At 39.4% G+C, this 19,029-nt stretch overlaps 1 protein-coding gene across 8 annotated transcripts in view; it reads left to right on the top strand.

The window, feature by feature from the left end:
• Positions 1-19,029, top strand: part of Pfrx (6-phosphofructo-2-kinase/fructose-2,6-biphosphatase) — a 128,299-nt gene that overhangs the window by 50,707 nt on the left and 58,563 nt on the right. For 6 of the 8 annotated variants that reach the window (XM_071590616.1, XM_071590615.1, XM_071590620.1 and 3 more), the window contains exons 2-7: positions 10,985-11,110; positions 13,149-13,312; positions 14,760-14,894; positions 15,242-15,395; positions 17,722-17,825; positions 18,282-18,500. In XM_071590616.1, the coding sequence (XP_071446717.1) occupies positions 10,985-11,110; positions 13,149-13,312; positions 14,760-14,894; positions 15,242-15,395; positions 17,722-17,825; positions 18,282-18,500 (902 nt within the window). Of the gene's footprint in view, positions 1-10,434; positions 10,851-10,984; positions 11,111-13,148; positions 13,313-14,759; positions 14,895-15,241; positions 15,396-17,721; positions 17,826-18,281; positions 18,501-19,029 lie in introns of those variants that run through there. The other 2 variants (XM_071590617.1, XM_071590614.1) reach the window with 2 other exon arrangements.

Below are 19,029 nucleotides of genomic sequence, written 5' to 3' on the forward strand. Positions count from 1 at the left end.
TAGCTGACCTTAGTTCCAAATACATGCAGTTATGTAGGTAGGAGTTTACATTACATATTGCCATTTTCACTGCCTTACGCAGTCATTATTTAATACGGGTATCCAACATGGTACGCATACTCTGCCTAAGAATTTCCTGTGGTCTTTTCTGTTCGCACGCCTGTTGTTATTGTCATTCGACCTAACATCTTCTGCTAATGCGTACCATAAAAATTACATCATTTCCCCAATAATTTCGCCGTTTACGTCACCATGCTATATTTTTCCCATTTTCCTTTCAAACGCAACCACTTTCGTTTTGTGCGCATTTATTCCCATTGCCATTTCCTGCTGCCTCTCGGGAGCTCTTCTTTTAGATCTGTCGGGCTCTCGGCCAGAAATGCGTCATCCTTGACTTAAGGGACGGCCGATTTCTAACTCCAAACATTCCACTTCGCTCATTCACGCGTAAACATTACGTATTTATCCGTAATCGAAAAGTTGGAAAACGCGATGCTTTAATTTGCGTTGTTTTTAAATGCGTTTACTTATAACCAGTTGCCCAAGGTCCATTTCGGTACCTTTCCTCTACCACTACGGTATCCGTTTCCTGCACTTATCCCCAGGAGGTTTTCAGTAAAATCAATCATCCTTTGTGGTGCTGCGTATCCGTCTTTATCATCTTCCATCCTCTCTCTCTGTGCAAAATTCGGTCTCCTGTCTTTCTCGATACCCTTCAAGAGACCATATTTACCCCCAATTCCTGCCACCCGTCTTTCTGCCTTGTATTCCGTTCCAGTTCTACAGCATCTGTTTTCCTCTCCTTCGTCATTTTTTCTTCCCTTCCATACATTTCTTTCAATCCTGGGCTCCAGAATGGAGCAACACAAGAATGGTGATTCCCTAGAGCATTTATTAATAATGAATATGGGGTCATTTGGGTAGATTTGAATATCTATCATATGAAAGAATGTAAGAGCGGCTTAAGATCAATCAAGATCTTCGTTGAAGATCTTGGAAGACGTTGAAAGGCTTGGATAAATTGTCGGAATGTAGAGGTGGAGGTGAGAAACATAAATAAATCACTCAATTGTAAACTTTTTATATTTTCACAGTGCATTTATTGTGATAATATGCAGAGGTCACTCATTGAATGATCGTGGATTTTCACAGAGTTGAGCGAGAGAGCACTGGATTCATTAATAAATCAGTTCAGGGGAATTAAAGATCGATGGCAAAGACAAAAAGAGTATCAAAGAGTGTTTTTCGGGTTATATGAAAGGAATGATAAACCGTGTACATATAACACAGGACATTACTGAAAAGATGGAAAAAATAAGTTTAAGCAACAAAGTAATGACGAATGGATATACAGCCCTATGTACATACCAAACCGACCTTCGGGTTGATTACTGTGTTTATGGTTAATATGTACAGGTATAATCCATGAACACAGTAATCAATCCGAAGGTCGGTTTGACAGGTAGAGTTCACCCAGTATTAAGCCCGACGGCGTGTGAAATTCACACATCAGAGTAGGAGGGCCAGTGCCTTTCCCTGTGCCGGTTATGGTTTTCCAGGAAGATGTGGTTTCCGAAAATCACCTTGCTTGGGTGGAGCTGCAGGTGCCCTGAGGGGCTTGCCCGGGAATCGAACCCGGGTCCTTCGGTTAGTAGTCCAACGCTCTTATCACTGGACTACCGCGACCCACATGTACGTGCGTTTATATCTGTATGCATATGTGTGTGTGTGAGTGTGTGTGTGTGTGTGTGTGTGTGTGTAGACGTAACACGGAAGTGCCGAATAGTACATTAGACAGTAACAAACAATATAGAACCAAAAAAAAGGATCACTCACACGTTATTTCTTGATCATTTCGACGGAATTCTGCTCCGTCTTCATCGGACGATAGAGCAGATAGAGATGACCGAGTCATTAGTTCTCTATCTTCCGATGAAGACGGAGCAGAATTCCGTCGAAATGATCAAGAAATAACGTGTGAGTGATCCTTTTTTTGTGTTTCTATATTGTTTGTTACTTGTTACTGTCTAATCTACTCTATATATATATATATATATATATATATATATATATATATATATATATATATATATATATATATATAAACACAGATGTAGATATTTAGAATATAGAGACACAAAGAAAGGACACTCACAATTTGTTATTTTACGTTTCGACAGCACGGCTGTCGTCTTCAGATTCTGAAGACGACAGCCGTGCTGTCGAAACGTAAAATAACAAATTGTGAGTGTCCTTTCTTTGTGTCTCTATATTCTAAAAATCTACATCTGTGTTTTTATATATTTGTGTGTCGCCGAAGAGCGTTCCATTTCGAAGATATTATATATATATATATATATATATATATATATATATATAAATGAAAGTAAAAGAAATCAACTGGTGTATAGGAGCTGGAGGAGCGCTCTATAAAGAAATTTAGGACAAAGAAGGCTGATTACGGAAGGAAGATAAAGTGATTATAGCACGATGGAAAGCATGCTTGAAACACTTGTGCAAAGGGAAGATAAGCCAAGTGGCGCGAATACCGAAGGAAAAGGGTTAGTGGAGCCAGACAACCTCGGAGAAGGGTTTTTTGTGAGTTGAAGTTCTTGCAGCCATGAAGACTTTGCAAGAGAAGGCGGCCGCGGACTGGTTGCCGGCGGAGTTTTTGGCAGAAAATGGGTCAAAGGGCAGCAGCCTTGTTTTATGAACTATACCGAAGTGTAGAACCGCCACGGGTTTTCTTCTTAAGGGCGGACATGTTATCCCAGAAGAATATGAATGACATCGAGAAGTATGAGTTACATCAAATGATTACTGCCATGATGCATGCAGACAAGATCTTCCTCCGGATATCATATAAGAGGAAGGCAGAAGATGATGTAGTTGAAGGAAAGTTCGGGTTTAGGGAAAGTTATGGTGGACGAGAGGCGCGAAGGAAATGGTCGGGAGCATATGAGAAAGATGAATGGAAAATAGAAGAGGCTTGAGTTGATTTTTTTTAAGTCTTCGGCAGCGTTGATTGGAAAATAATTGTGATTGAATTAAAATAAAATGAAGTAGATTGGAGGGATAAGAGGTTGATGTGGCATTTATGCATGTATCAATAAGTAGCTATGGGGAGAGGAGAATAGAGAACGGTGTGTTTTGACATAGGCAGGGATTGATGAAAGAATACTCCTTGTTGTCAAGTCTGTATGACGTACAAGGACGACGTATTGGCCTCGGAATGTGAGACGGCGGGCGAGGGAGCGCCGAGGCGGCAAGAGGAATGCTTAAAAGAATCGCTCAAGTCATACGCCGACGGCGAAAGTACGGAAGATGAATTGAAGTAAATGCCATGCAAACTGGAGGGCAAGGAAGAAGAAAATTGTAATAAGAATCAACCGGGAGACATTTGAGGAGATGAGTGAACGAGAGGCTAAAGTAGAGATGGTGTTTGTGAAGACAGTTGGAAAGGTGCAAGTATGTAGGCGACAGGAGAACGAAAGTGAAGAGAGAGTGAGAAAAAGAATGGTTAAGGAGCATTTCTTTTCCAGAGAAGAGAATATTAAGTGGTGATCGATCGATCTGAGGAAAAGTGCTTGATCTGGAGTGTGCTCTTCATACGGTTGGGAAATGTGTGGACACTCACTCCTAAAGAGCAGATAGGATATCTTTACCTTCGAGGTGTGGGACTGGAATGCAAGAGCGTGGAACATCAATTGGATGAGCAAATTGAGGAATGAATGAGGGGAAGCTTTGAGGATAGAAACCAGGAAAATGCCCTGGGAGGCGCGATTAGCTGAAGGGGAAGAACGCACTCACTTGGAGGAGGCTGAAGGTAAAGGGATGATGGATAGTTTGAAGAAAGGAGAGGAGTGCATGGGAGGAGAGAAATGTTGGATGGAGGTGCCCGGGGGGGGGGGTAGGTGAAAAGCGCCTCGGTTTATGGCCAAATGGGAATAAGATTTAGCGGATGGGTTGTCATTGGCCATCGGCAACCTGTTCACCTTCTCTCTTATGCCTTATATAATGATGGTGACTTGAGGTCCATTTGTCTTGCATTCGACGTACTAATTGTTCATTCGCCTGTTTTATGGCACCCTCTTAACCGTTCATTCACTTCATATTCCCAAAATCTTTCTCAACTCCCTTATATTTACTTTTTCGTTAGTTTTCTCCTAATTGCTAAATGTACAATAAACTTTCTTTTGCCCATCCATGTGTTTTCCCAGTATTTACTGAAGTTTTTAATTGGTCTTCCTTACTTCACCTGCCAGGTTCAAAAACACATTATTATTAATATAGATAATCAACCGGTTAGATATTATAGATAATCATAGGTAGTACGAAAACGATCAGGTAAAGGCATTCATTAAGGGAAATAAAATGTTCTACTATTGTATGGACCCTATTGATAGTATTTTAAGTTGTTATTGTGTTCTATTATAGATAATCTAGGTTTTGGATGGACGCAACAACCAAATAATTATCTTGTCTAGCCTAACAAAACAGAATCCTACATCCCTATCTTATTCCTGCTCCTTCCTCGGTTTCCTGACAGCCTCCCCTCCATCACAGTCTTCCCATTGCGACATCAATATACTCTGTATCCACACTTCCTGCCTCTTTCTGGTTACTTACAACAATCCCCTCTCCTCCCCCACCATACATAGCAATTCCTCATTTGTTTTCCTTTCCGTTCATTTCACCCTATCCATCCTTCTCCACCCTTCTCCACATCCGCATTTCAAAAGCCTCCAATCTACGTCTATCATCCTACTTCAATGACCATGTTATCGCGCCGTACATAACTACGCTCAAAGTGCGAGCCTTTACCTAACATCCTTCCTCAACTTCCCTGTCATCACTTTCCTCCTCTTAGTGAAAGCTTCTGTGCCTAATTCAATCCTTCTCCTTATTTCCTTGCTACTTTGATCATTTTGGTCCAAAAACACTTCCGAGATACGTGAACTGTTCCACCTGCTCTAGTTTTTGCCCTCCTAGTTTAACGTTAAACTTAGCCTTTCTCTCGCTGAAAAGCCGCATAAACTTTGTTTTATTTACGTATATTCTCATCCCATATCTATTGAATTAAATTTACTCACTCAGCAATGCTTGCAATCGCTTGGCTGACTGACAAACTCGAGGTTGATCATCAGCTTTATTGGTCAGTCCGTATCTTTCCAAAATCACATTGTTTTGCTAGATTATTCCGTGCCACCATTCGAACTCTTTCGCATCTTTACCGGACTCTTTCCTCAGTTAGCTCAAAATGCTAACTGCTCGTTAGTTCGTAGATTTTGTAGGCTTAATCCAGTGTCCAGTCTCCTGGGTCTCAAGTGGTTCACATCCCAGAATTGGCCGAAGTGTTGTGACTCTTGGGCTTCTTGGGCAGAAAGTTTCCACGATCCAGGCGCCTGATGTCATGTTAATACGGGCGTGCTGCGGACTAATATACAATCAATCCCCTGATGGATCTCTCTTCTGTTTGTTCTGTAACCCAATGCCCGTGTTCATAGAATGTTTTTGTGGCATTCACAAAGGATGCGACTGAAGTACGAAAACGATTGGATAAGGGTGTTCATTTAAAGGAAATAACATGTCATCCTATTGTTTGGGCCCTATTTATATTATTTTAAGTTATTATTGTATTTAAAGGCGGAATTCGTACCACATTTTAATCTTATAAGTGCAAATGTTTGTTTAGATTCAAACGCAAAGCCCTCTCTGCATATTTGTGTGTCTGAGGTTTATCTAATCTGTATCCTATCAACAAATATAGTGATGACCGTGTGTGGCAATTGAAAATAAAACTTTCCTCTTCTCTTGTTGCAGAAAAATTAAGAGCCCAATAGTTCACTCTTAAAGATTTTTTCGGATTTCCAATTTTGAAAAACGCGATTTCTTGAACGATTTAAGAATTAATAGTAATTAAAATGTGAATTCTTAAGTTAGATTTTGTCAAGTGACGTGTTCCAAAAGTCTTAATAGCGTTAAAATTGAAACGGGAGACAGATTGTATGGTGGTTAAATATGAAGTCGAAGAGGGCAGTGAAGTTCACCGTGCTGTCGACTGCACGGAAGTAAGCAGTTGCCTCCGAGTCTGGGCACGGGATGGGGGGAGAGGGTTAACTGCGGGTAGGTTGGGCCAAGGAGAGTGGTTGCCTCTGCCGGAAATTCATTATCTCAAAGAATTGAAAAAGGGTGGGCTTCAAAACAAAAAGTACGGCGGTGTTTAGTGCACGGTTTACCAGCATTTCGAAAAGGGTTTGTCCAGCCTGGTCGTGGGATAGGATTAGCGTATTTTTGGCTCACTCTTGGCTTCCGGCGAGGCAATATTAGTATTTCTTTGGTGAGTCCCGAATGTCCTCGCGAGTAATCACCGCAGTCTGACTATAGCATCGTCCTTGGTGTGGAATTCATGTTCCCGTGTACAGCGCCGTGGTGTGGCTGGAGATCGTAGTACCACCCAGGGCGGGTCCTGAGTTAACTGCCCCCCCTCCCCTCCCCAGGATATTTTCATCACTCCCGATATCGTCATTTAGGCAAATTTACTCCGGGTTCCCGACCTCTGCAGATGAGCAAAAAGACAGCGTTTTCCGCTATTGAGGTTGACGTAAGATCCACTTGTTCTAATTTCTCTCTGAGTAGAGAAATGTCTTCATTCGGCTTCCTCAGTCCAGGGTTTTGATGACTTTCAAAGATTCTTAAGTACTTGAAACCATTGCTTTCAAGGACAGCGACCCATCTTCCCCAGTCTCAGACTGCCATGTGGTCGACGATCGCTTAATCCTTTGGTAACCATTCTCTGTGACTAGCATTGTGGAGAATATATTCTTTTTTATAGTTGGTAGATTAGTATTTTATAGCTGAAACCCCGAGTTTTCGACCAGTTTGAACGTATAATTGCAATCCAGTTGTCGTATGGTTTCTCTGAAATCACGAAAATGTCATGCAAGTGCCCACTCTGGTCTGTATCATTTGACCTGCTATTAAGCCCTGAGAGAAACCTTGTTCTTTCTTTACTTGAGATGACCATGCCCGTTGGTGTTTTGGACACTATTACGAACGCTAGACTCTGTATTCAGTGTCTGTCACCGGTCTACTACTGTGCGCTGACTCCGTATGCGAGTCACACCGCTCCCTCCTCAAGTTCTTCAGTGTCGCAGCAGCGCTTTCTTTCCCTGGACAGTATTATGAAAATAGAAAGCAAATGGCAAGTGCAATCATGGAAGGTGTTAGCCCGGAGGAAGAGTATATTATTTCTTCTGGCCCCGGTGGCGGCGGGGTTAACCTTGTCTGCCAATGGTCGGACAAAGGCTAAGTACATTTACGGTTGTGTATAAAGATATTTTTTTTACCTATACCGATGATTTGATTGATCGCTACTTGACGTTAGCATCCAAGTGGGCCCCCCATTTTATATTACAAAGGGTTGCTTTATGGCGGAGGTGTAGTTTCGTGTGTATCCCCTGGTATTTATGATTTTTGCATAATCACATCCATCGCGGCCGGTTAATCTGTGTTCGCTTACAAGAGCGTCGTTTGAATGCATTATTCTTCCTACGATTTACTTGGATTAATATGCGACTATTTGGAAGCATCGATTTGCTCAGTGCTGTATTACGCGGCAACGACTACTTATATTTTTTTGCCGGGAAATTGTAATTTACAAGTACTTACTTGTATAACAGCGGCTCTAAAATATCTCTAAGAGCCAGTGCATGGTTGCGAGTATCACGGGAGGGGAGTAGCCCGTTTACCCCGATCTCATTTTAAGTCGCGTGTGGGATGTTCAAAGTTAGATGACATTATTTTGCTGTCTGATTGGCATCGTATTATTTCTAATGCATCCCGGGAAACTTCTGTAATTTTTGCTTGGCATTTTTTCCATACGAACGGGAATTAAAATTAAAATTGACTCTAGCCTCTCTTGAGTGAGTGACTTCCTGAATGACCATTTTATATTCCTCTTTAGATGCGTTTTTGCTGACGCTGAGTTTCCTTTGTTATCCTTCAATCCGCTGCAAGGATTTTCCTGCAAACGTTGGCAGTTGATTTATTGCGGGTACGCATGTGAGAACCCAAGGGGGATTATTCTTTGAAGTTACTTTTTATGTGTCGGCTGTATTCTTTTGCGGACGCTATGCAGGGTAAGAGAACATCTGAAACGTGGTCATGGACAAAGTTTATTTATTGCGTCGCCTTGAAGACTATTGCTGGTTCGAATCCAGGCTGTGCCATTTGAATAGTTCGCGAGTGCCTCGAGCATCATTGAAACTTCTTGCCTGTGTGATCTAAATGCATCGAAGGCGTTGCCTCACATGCGTCATGTGATTAATATTGATTGCTTTTGCGCACAAAGAAAAACTAAATTACCGTAATGAAATGAGTATGAGATTCATTTCAATTTAGGTAATCTGTAATGTCGGCTGCCATGTTGTGCTTTGTTAAGAGAGAAATGGGAGTTCGTCGGTTCTAACGTTGTACCAAAATCTACCTTAACCTGTAGAATACCTAATAAATAAATAGTTTTTATATTTTGATTCCCACTTGCAAAGCAATGCGGTCACCTCCTCCAATGATAAGTACGCATTCACAAATATAAAACAAAAATAGTTATGAAATGAATATATACCATAGCAAATAACGGAATTTTATTTTTCTCATGTCGCATTCAGGATTGCATTTTAAATTTGGCGAAATTCGCCTCCTGAAGAACGCTCCTAGCGTCTGGAATCAATAGAGTAGAATTTAAAGGTTATGAAAAAACAAAAAGCTATTTTTAAAACTTACTGATTACATTTGTGCAGATAGTAACGGTAAATCATTTTTAGGGAAAAACCAGTTGCATATGCAAGTTATCACACCTTTCTCTTCTATGTTCGAAATGCAAACTCCCTGAAATTGATTTTTACGACTTTCATGGAAGCCGATGGAATTGCGTGCTTGTAAATACGAGTACATCGGTTATTCTAAACGGTGCCATGAAGCGTCGGTTTCTTTTCGAACAGAACAAAGATCTCAGGCCTTCCAAAATTCTAAGACACTCAACTTAATGATTTCGAACTATTGCTGCACATTATATCACTAATTCATATGTTCCATAAAAGAGTACCTTATTTGTAATTTTGATGATTAATTCAAGGCAGCGGAGTTCTGTCTTTCGTTGGGTATGATTGTTTATAATCATTATTCGTCCCTCATAAATTTGCCCTGCTCCTTATTGTTTTGCACGCTTTTGTCGTTCGCATTGTCAGATTGGATTTGGAAGTGGTAAGTTGGATTCGATTTGCTCTGCTTTACTTCACTTCTACTAAGTGTGTCCCTTAGTCACCGATTCGAAAATATTTCACCCGTTTCTGTTTTTAAGTACACGAAGACTTCGCAATTGATGGGTGATTACGTGAGAATTTTTAATGATGATTCTGAGTGCGTGTACGTCCGCACGCGCATTTATGTTGGCGAGATTTTACTGCGTTATGGTCTATTCTAGGGTGATCCCAATCGCGTTCATATCTGCTAAAACTGGATAAGACGTTGACGTATACTCCATTGGATGGGTTGCTTCACACATGCGTGCTAAAAATTGGAGCTACCACGAAAGGCTTGAAGTAGAGCTTACTTTTTAAATGTTTTTATTTAATTAAAAATACCTTCCTCGAATGAGGATGATGGAAGAATCCTCGTGGTATCGGGTTCAAGAATTTGGCACTCAGCTGTGGCGATTGGGCGTGTTCCTAATATTATTGCGCTCCAGAATATTTTTAAACGTATTGCTGGAATTTCCGCTTTAAGGTTTATCGTAACTGTTTTGCTTCGTTAAGCATTTCTTCACAAGTGAGTGCATTAAGCTTTTTATTGCTTAATCATAGGTTGAAAAGCTGGTCATTCAACACAATGCTAGGTAATGGTTAACCGCTTCCTGTTTGTTTTGCGAGACATTTTTGTTTCCACCTTCCATTTTTGGCATTGAGCATTAAGTGAGCCCCGAAGGCTTTTGATTAGTGTGCGTTGGTGGGCGGGTCTGTTTGCCCCCCTCTCGTTATCCCGCTCAAATACAGCGGCACCATTATTGCGACTAGGAAAGCCGTTAAATAATACCCGTCACAATCGTCTCGTGCCTGCCTACGCATGTTGTGTATGGGAAGTCAGCAGTGGGGAAAAAAATCCTGGCTGAAGTTAGCGTTCCCGACTGTCGTTTACGATCGGCGTGGGCGTTTTTCGGTAGTGTAAAGGGGGCCTACGTGCCGGCCTTACGCCACCACCCTCCCCGAATTCCACCCACCCCAAGTCGAATGGATTGTGGTGCGGTCTCCCCTCTCCGGCCCGCTTCATCCTCGCCCCCTGCCCCCCGAGCGACCTCCCTTTGGTGGGGACGAGGGATTTCCCCTCCAGGCGACCTCCAGAGAAAGAACGGCAGTGGTAGCAACGGTGTAAACCAGCGTAGTCGAGTGTGAGGAGAGGGAGCTGGGAGGGATACTTTCTTCGGCTTCTTTCCGTCGATCTGCTCGAGACACAATAACGTAGAGAGCGACTGCACTCACCGGCCAGGGAGACTGCCAGCCCTTCCCGCCCAAAATCTCTAGCCCTAGTGTTGTGGTGTTATCTCGTCGAAGGCTTAGGGAGAAGGTTGTTTATTTGTGAGTCGTTGTGTGTGCTCCGAATCACGAAGCTGCTCGGTCGATGGGTGGCTTGGTCTTTTCTCAAGAACCCCGCTTTTCTGTTGGTTACGTGATACAGTGATCGTTTATTGTCGCCCACAGAAAGTTTAAAGTGTCCCCGAAGTATTTAAGTAGCTACTGATTCCAAAATGCAACGCCGCAATTCCCAATTCCAACGGAAAGTTTCCATACGTATAGGTAAAGAGGAGATGCAGTGCCCATGTGCTTTTTTTCGAATGTTTGTCCTTGGGGAAGTTCGCCTTGGGATGAACGATAGTGTTTTTTTCTTCAGAATGGCGGTCATTTCAACTTGATTTCCTTGCTTCTCGTAGGTGAACGGGCGAATTACGTCAACAGTCCCCATGTCATCGCCATGGTGGGATTGCCCGCGAGGGGCAAGACGTACATATCCAAGAAGTTGTCACGGTACCTCAACTGGATTGGTATCAATACTAGAGGTATGGCTCCCATATTTATAGTACCTACATTTCTGTCCTAATCAGTTCCGTTTCATTTATTGTTTTTTTCAAGTGAAATATTTCAGACGATAGTCACATTCTGACCACCGGCATGTTGTTGCCTTCGAAAAATAGATCTCACTAATAATAACCGGGTGTTGATGGGGATTATGTTTTTATGCCATGTGATCGTTGAAAAAATTGATTTTTCACAGTTTTATCATTTTGGATAACAATTGGGGCTTTCGGACTTAACATTCGTAACGCTGATGCGTTTAAAGCTTTAAAAATAAATTATTTTGTCTGTCATTCCAGGAGAGCATGCATACGTTCTACTCTAATAGTTATTTAGATATATACCCCAGAGTATTCCTGTGAGTTTCTAGAAGTTTATTTGGAAATGGTTTTTAGTAATGTTTATGAATGTTAAATTACAAATACAGAGATATTATATTATAAATGTAATGGTATCAATCAGTTACTCTCAATGAGTTTAATTCCCCATAGAAAGGGCAGTAAACGAATTAAATGTCATGTTAAACTTATCAGTTCAGCAAGGTGTAAAATAATCGTTTTAATGGGTGCTTGAATAGATGATTATGTTATTTAAACACTGTTGTCATGTTAGGTTTGGCTCGAGTTCTGTAGTTATGGATAATTTAAAAGATCACGTTTTAAACTGAAATAAGTTTATATGCCTTGTTAACTTTTTCAAGTAAACTCTGAAACATATGGTAAATGGAAATAATCAGTGATTGGCACCAAAGCTTGGGATGAACTCCCGTTGAGTTTCAGATTGAAAATTAAAAGTGAGAGGAGCTCCTATCATTGAGGCATTTTTAATCGGGCTTCAGTGCTGTAAACAGTGGGACAGTTGTTTTTGGGCAATGATAAAATTAACTTCAGTATAACTGCATAGTTTTAGTCCTTACCAAAAGTTACCATTCAAAGATAAAAGGCTCCCAAAAGTTAACTTCTTAGTTGAATAAATTGAGTAGATTCAGGCGTGATGTGGTGGAAGTCGAACATAATGAATAACTGATTGAAGTACTTTTCCACTTGATATTATCAAGTGGAAAAGTGCTTCAATCAGTTATTCATTCTTAGTTGAACTTTTAACTGCTAGCATCGAAATCCAACGTTTGGATCATTTAAGTTCAAATGGTTTGATTTAGTGTAAATTGTTGTTTCAAATAGTTAAGAAAATTAAATTTTGAAAGAATTCTCTTTTTTTATATAAAACGCCTTCTCTACCAGGAAAAAGTATCTTCACTTTTATCCACTGTAAAAGAGATGTTATCACCAGTGAGTAATTCTGCAGTTCTCATGTAGCCCAAAATTCCAATTTACCCCAGTTACCTTGGGTGATCTTGCTGTATCCATGAAATTATGTTTTCAGTGACCAAGTTGCTTATTGATGGAATGATAAGTCTAGTATTAGAAGAATTAAAGTTGGCTTTCATCTTTAACAATGATCCATGGATGTAATATGGCAACCCTTAAGCATAGTAATTGAAACATGCATAACATTGGAAAAAATTGAGTGGGTGTGAGTGTTAATGGGATAATACAATAAGAGAAGTGGGTCGCTGCTCATTTGGAATGTGATGCACAGCCTGGTAAAATTCCAACAAAGAAAAAAATGTTGCCTCCCATGAATATCTAAATGCTAGTTTCATCTCTGTAGACATTTTCTTCTCAAGGTGAAACAAAATTGTCTCTTTTCAATATTTAAAAGATAAAATGAATAAAATGGCTTCACTAAGTGAAATTTCAGGAGGAATGATATAAAATAAAACTTTAAATTTTGGTAGTATTAATTCAGGGTAGGTCAGTAATAACCTTAACGTACTTACGATTCTTCTATCATTGCCCTTTCAATTAACACACTGGTTTAATATCATTGACGAAATGTAACAATCATAAATTAAATTACAATATTAATGAACATATTCTGTTGCTGCTATGAAATAACTACTCTTATGTGATTTCAGATTTTATCTTACATTCCTTTTTAATTTCCTCCCATAAATGAAAGCAGTTTTCAACCTAGGGGAGTACAGGAGACATGCTACAACAGCTTACAAGAGCCATGAATTCTTCCGTCCAGACAATCGAGAAGCCATGGCGATACGTACTCAGTGTTGCCTTGATGCCTTACAGGACGTGTGCTCCTGGCTTGAATGTGGCGGAGAAGTTGCTGTAAGTTGTTTGATTATTATTTTTCATTTTTGCTCACTCCATTTAAAAAAAGTTGTTTGAGGGTAAGGGAATGTGGGCCAAAATTATACCACCAAGTACAGTACATTATTATCTACGGAAGAATTTATGTACATTTTGTAATCACAGACATGAGAATTTCTTATGCAGTACAGTTCATCCTAACAAATGTGTTCTGTAAAACTCGAGAAATTTCACATTTTCTGTAACTCCAAAAAATATCCTAGGCTATAGGTTTCAGAAGTATAAATAAAAATTCTTTCGAGAGAAATATCTTTCTATTTGCTTTGCAGTCTGGCTGAAATTGCCAAATGGATAGTGATCACAAAATCAAGAATAGCAATTATCAAGGATTTCTTAACTGGCACAGTTGGAAAACGAATGTGAAGTATACATTTGGAATCAATGTAGACAAAGGTTATTAGGTTTTCAAAAAAAGAGGAAGGCTCAGTTAAATGTGAACATTGGAGAAATAAACTAGAGCAAGTGGGAGAGTTTATCTATATTGTGTTTTTCACCGAGAGGGTCAAAAAAGCAGGAATTAAAGAAGAATTTTGTTAGGCAAATAAGCTTACACAAGAAAGAGAGAATTGATGACAGGGGTGGCGTGTGAGGATATTAAGTAAAGACTTGTTAAAACTTTGATGTGGAGCTTGGCTTTGTGTGGTGTGGTTAATTGAATGGCTTGATTGAAGCAAGATGATACACATAGATAGGAGGCTTTTGAAATGTGGGTGTGCAAAAGGGTGGAAAAGTTGAAATGATTGGAAAGGAAAACAAAGGAGGAAGTGTGTTGGGGAGGAGAGGGGATTGCTGGGAGAAGTCACAAGGAGACAGTAAAAATGGATTCAAAGCATATTGATCGGTGTGGAGATATTGTGGCTTGATTGGAGACTGTGAAGACTGAGAATGGCTGGAAGACAGGCATAGGAAGAGATAACGGTGTGGTATATGTTGGGTGGAATGAAACAGTATTAAGTATGTGGAATTGAACTATTTAATTTAGTATGGGATGTCAGGTTGTCTTCATTCCTTTAGAATCCTTGAATATACAATATACTTCATATACTGATGTTTGACATCTTCAAACTTCACTATTATATCATGGATATGCCTCAAAGTTCTGCAAAAGGATATACACCATACTATTTTTTGGTGGAGAAAACGATGATGTATACCTCTTGTGGAAGTAAACGTTCCATGAGTATGGAGTGAAGTGGCATCCTTAATAATCCCCATTCCAGGTAAACATTTATCTGCTCATAAACTGATAGGCCACAAGATATAAAATATTATAACAAAATGTGTATGGTCATTGCACATGTATAGATTATAATATAAAATGTATAAAACTCTGACACCCTGATGTGATCTGTAGATCTAAGCATGGGCTTCAATTTATTGATTCTATGGTTGTCTTTTGATCCAGGTGTTTGATGCTACAAATTCTACAATGGATAGACGCAGGTTAATACAGGATATAGTGGTGAATAAAATGGGATTTAAGCTATTTTTCGTGGAGTCTGTTTGTGATGACCCAAAGATTGTAGAGCAGAATATTATGGTAAGTTAAATATTTATTTCCCTAAAGTTGGTTATATATTCTATTCTGTACAGCCTTGGTCTCTTCTGGAAGTTGGGTTTATCTCATTTATCATGATCTTTCTTCATCTTAATAAGCTAGACAAGATCTTCTTGCCATAAATGATTTTTTGTTTTAATTGTTATTTCACAGCTGTCATGGGTATGTCGCATACCATTAGTTCTTTGATGTTTTCTTAAATTTGTGTTAGTGTGATTATAAAATTAAGACAAGTTAAAAACCTTTATAGGTCAGGTTAAGGTTGAATTGATGATGTTTTGTGAAGTGTCTAGTTATAATGCTTCATAATTTTGTTTCCCTTTCAATAGGAGGTTAAGGTCAACAGTCCAGACTATAAAAATATGAACATGGAAGCAGCTCTAAATGATTTCCTGCTCCGAATTGAGCATTACAAAGAGAAGTATGAGCCTTTGGATGAAACTCAAGAATCTGACCTTAGCTTCATGAAAATATACAATACTGGTATGTGGTTGATGATTTACATGCACATGTTATATGATCCCTATTTCTATATCCATAATTTTCCTCTGCTTTCGTTCTGTAATAACTTGTAAAAGATAGAGGAATTGAAAAAGCTTGAAATATTAGATAATTTTTCAGTGTGCATTAAAATGTGAACAGATTTGGTATGTGTAAAATATTAGCTAAATGAAATATTAGATTGTAATACTTCATTGTCACATAACATTTTAAACCTTAAGGTCTCCAAATCCATGATAATTTGAACTTGGTATTAGCACTTTTAATGAGGCATAAAACCTTTCTTCTTAATAATTACATTAGCGTGATTAAGTTACTCATTTAATATATAAATGTGACTAAATGTATCATTCAATATGTTTTAGTGTGTACTTTTAATTTGGTTATTATTGTTTGCATAATCAGTTAGGTTATACAGTATAAGTTCAAAAAATTAAATGCTTAATGCCTGCTTTATTTGATGTATAAAGTCAAATGCATAGCCACATTTTTGGTGATATGATAGCAAAATATGATGGATTAATATATTTTTGTTGTCGGGATGCCTGTGGTGGTTGGTCGGCACTCTTTAGGATCCTGATCCAAGCCCTTGGCTTGTCATTAGGCTTCACAGGAGCTGAACCACCAGAGATGGCACGGTAGCATATCCAAGGTGTACTTAAACCCTGTGACCTTTTGGTTGGAAGGCAAACGTGTTACCCACCCACCCATTGAATGTATTAATGAGGAATTTGGTCCAACCAAATCTTATCAATATTAGAAGCAAACTCCATTGCTCCTTACTGGAAAGTTACTGCTTAACAATTCAGGGTTATGGAAACCTTTTATAGGTTTTTTGTTATTTACCAGGTGTATAAGCTTTAATCCGATGTTTACTCGTAGATGGTGACGGTAAGGTATTAAGTTACTATGGACACGTCATTCTTTTGTTTTTATGAAATTTACATCTGTTAACAAAATAATCGGTGCTCATCGTCAGTAATTTCATACAACCACCTAAATTTTTTGTATGGTTAATGATGTCAAGTTTCTTGCTTAAAAAAGAGCATATGCTGGAAGCTCTGCTTTTCCGCTTTAATTTGAAGAAATTGGTTGCCGAATTGTATCGAATATGCATGCATTGTTTCCAGTAAAGTGCTGTTGGCCTATGGCGACAGTGCTTTATCGGAAACAACATCAGAGATTGGTTTTGTCGTTTTAAAGACAGCCATTTTGACCTGAGCGATAAGGAGCGTGAAAATCAGCCTAGGAAGGTTGAGGACCATCAATTGCGGGCTCTTTTGGATGAAAATGATACGCAATCACCAAAAAATGCTTTCCAAGCAATTGAGTGTTACTCAACCAGCCATTTACCCCTATTTCTGCCTACGTGCCATGGGAAAGGCTCAAAAGTTTGGAAAATGGTTGCCATATGAATTGAACATTAGGCAGATGGAGCGACGTCGAAACGCATGCAAAGTTTTGCTTGCCAGACAAAAAAGAAAGTCACTCTTGCATCGGATTGGGAATTGCGATGAAAAGTGGATATACTTTGAAAATTCTAAACGCAAAAATCGTGAGTAGATCCCAGACCTATCATTATCTGTGTGATGAGTCAACCATTGACCTTGTCCGCAAGACCAAATCGCTTTGGATGGAAGAAGATGCTGTCTGTTTGGTGGGATCAGCAGGGTGTCATCTACTGTGACCTGTTGAAACCTGGTGAAACTGTCAATGCCCATCGTTACCACCAGCAAGTGATCTAATTGCACCTTGCTTGGCGTGAAAAAAGACCGGTCAATGAGCAAAGACATGAGAAGCTGATTTTCCTCCATGGCAAAGCACCATGCCATAGATCTATAATGGTCCATAACTATACTGGCTCCTTTGGACTACCACCTGTTTTCATCGATGGGCCACGGGCTCGCTGATCAGCACTTCGATACTTACGCAGACGTCCATAAAATGGGCTTGATGAATAGTTTGCATCGAAAGAGAAGGAATTTTTTTGGCATGGTATACATAAAATGCCCAAAAGATGGGGAAAATGTGTAGCTAGCAAGGGACAATTTGGTGAATAAATAATTTTTTCACTTTTTATGAAAAAAACATGTTTTTCTGGCTAAAAAACTGTGGATTTAACTTTATGCACCTGGTAATATACCTTGGAAACAATGAGCCTTACTAAATAACTCATCTTTCAATGCTTTCTTCACAGTTAGTAGGGGACAAAGTCGTCCAATGACTCTTTGACTAGCATTATGTGTGATGATACTTTAGTAGTTTTGCCCTCTTTTTGCAGTGAATAATTACTCCTTTCCCATTCCAGGTGAAAAAGTGGTGGTCCATAAGCATGAAGGGCACATTCAAAGCCGCATTGTGTATTACTTAATGAACATCCACATAACACCAAGGACTATATATCTGACAAGGGTAAGGAATGAGGTTTTTAATTCTTTGAAATCACACTCTGCATTATATAGTTCAAATGAGGAATTACTTCAAATTGACTCCCTCATAAGCTATTTCATTTAAATTCAGATAATGGATGGCTTGAAACCAATTCCAAAGTGAATAATGTGTGCACCAGGGGAAGGTGCCAGCAATAAGTATAAATGGGAAAGGCTGATATTACAATTTAAAAGTCCCGTAATAAGACTGGGCACTTATAAACATAAGTAGTACTTTTCCATCTGTTTTAAACCTTATTTAAGAATTCCTTTTTCTTTTATTTTCATGGGTGAAAATTCATTAGTGTGTAATTGTGCAACATTGCAATACTTCATATTGTTATGTTATCACACACATTATCATTATTGGAAAATAATGAAATGGTAATTTGTGATTGTTAGTTGGATTTGATTTTTTTATCATTGATTGTTTGATTAGCATGGGGAAAGTGAGCAGAATGTCCAAGGCAGGATAGGTGGTGATTCCAACCTTTCTCTGAGGGGCCATTCGTATGCTGCCGCTCTTTCCAATTTCATTGCACAACAGGACATAGCAGGGCTTCGAGTGTGGACATCATGGCTGAAAAGAACAATTCAAACTGTTGAAGCCATCCCCGCTCCACAGGAACGGTGGAAGGCCTTAAATGAAATTGATGCTGTAAGTTTATATTCTTTGCTATAGCAAAACAAAATTACATAGACACCATCCTTCTTCAGCATTGGCTTGCTGTGTTAGCTGGTTGTCATATTAAAAAAAATATTTATTTAGTAAAAGCCATGTAGCCTGCATTGCTATAAGGCTGAAATTCTTAGGCTTTTATGGAGACTTTTTAGGTGAACAAATTAAAATACATTTGATTATTTGATTCATTCATAGATACAGTGTGTCAGGTTAGTCAAAGGGTAGAGCATTGGACTCCTGACCAGTGGGCCCAGGTTCGATTACTGGGCCCTCGGGTCAATAGTTAACCTTCAGCTCCACCCAAGATATGTGATTTTTCGAGTACCAGATGTTCCTGGGAAACAATGACTACCACAAGGAAAGACACTGGCCCCCTTACCCTGATGTGTGAATTTCACATGCCATCGGGCTCAGTTCTGGGTGAACTCTACCATCACCTATCAAACTGACCTTAGGGTTGATTACTGTGTTTATGTTAAATTTCACATTCATGTCATTCTCCCCT

Source organism: Hetaerina americana, unplaced genomic scaffold (genome assembly GCF_022747635.1).
Source record: "Hetaerina americana unplaced genomic scaffold, ioHetAmer1.1.p SCAF_4, whole genome shotgun sequence".
NCBI classification, from domain to species: Eukaryota; Metazoa; Arthropoda; class Insecta; order Odonata; family Calopterygidae; genus Hetaerina; species Hetaerina americana.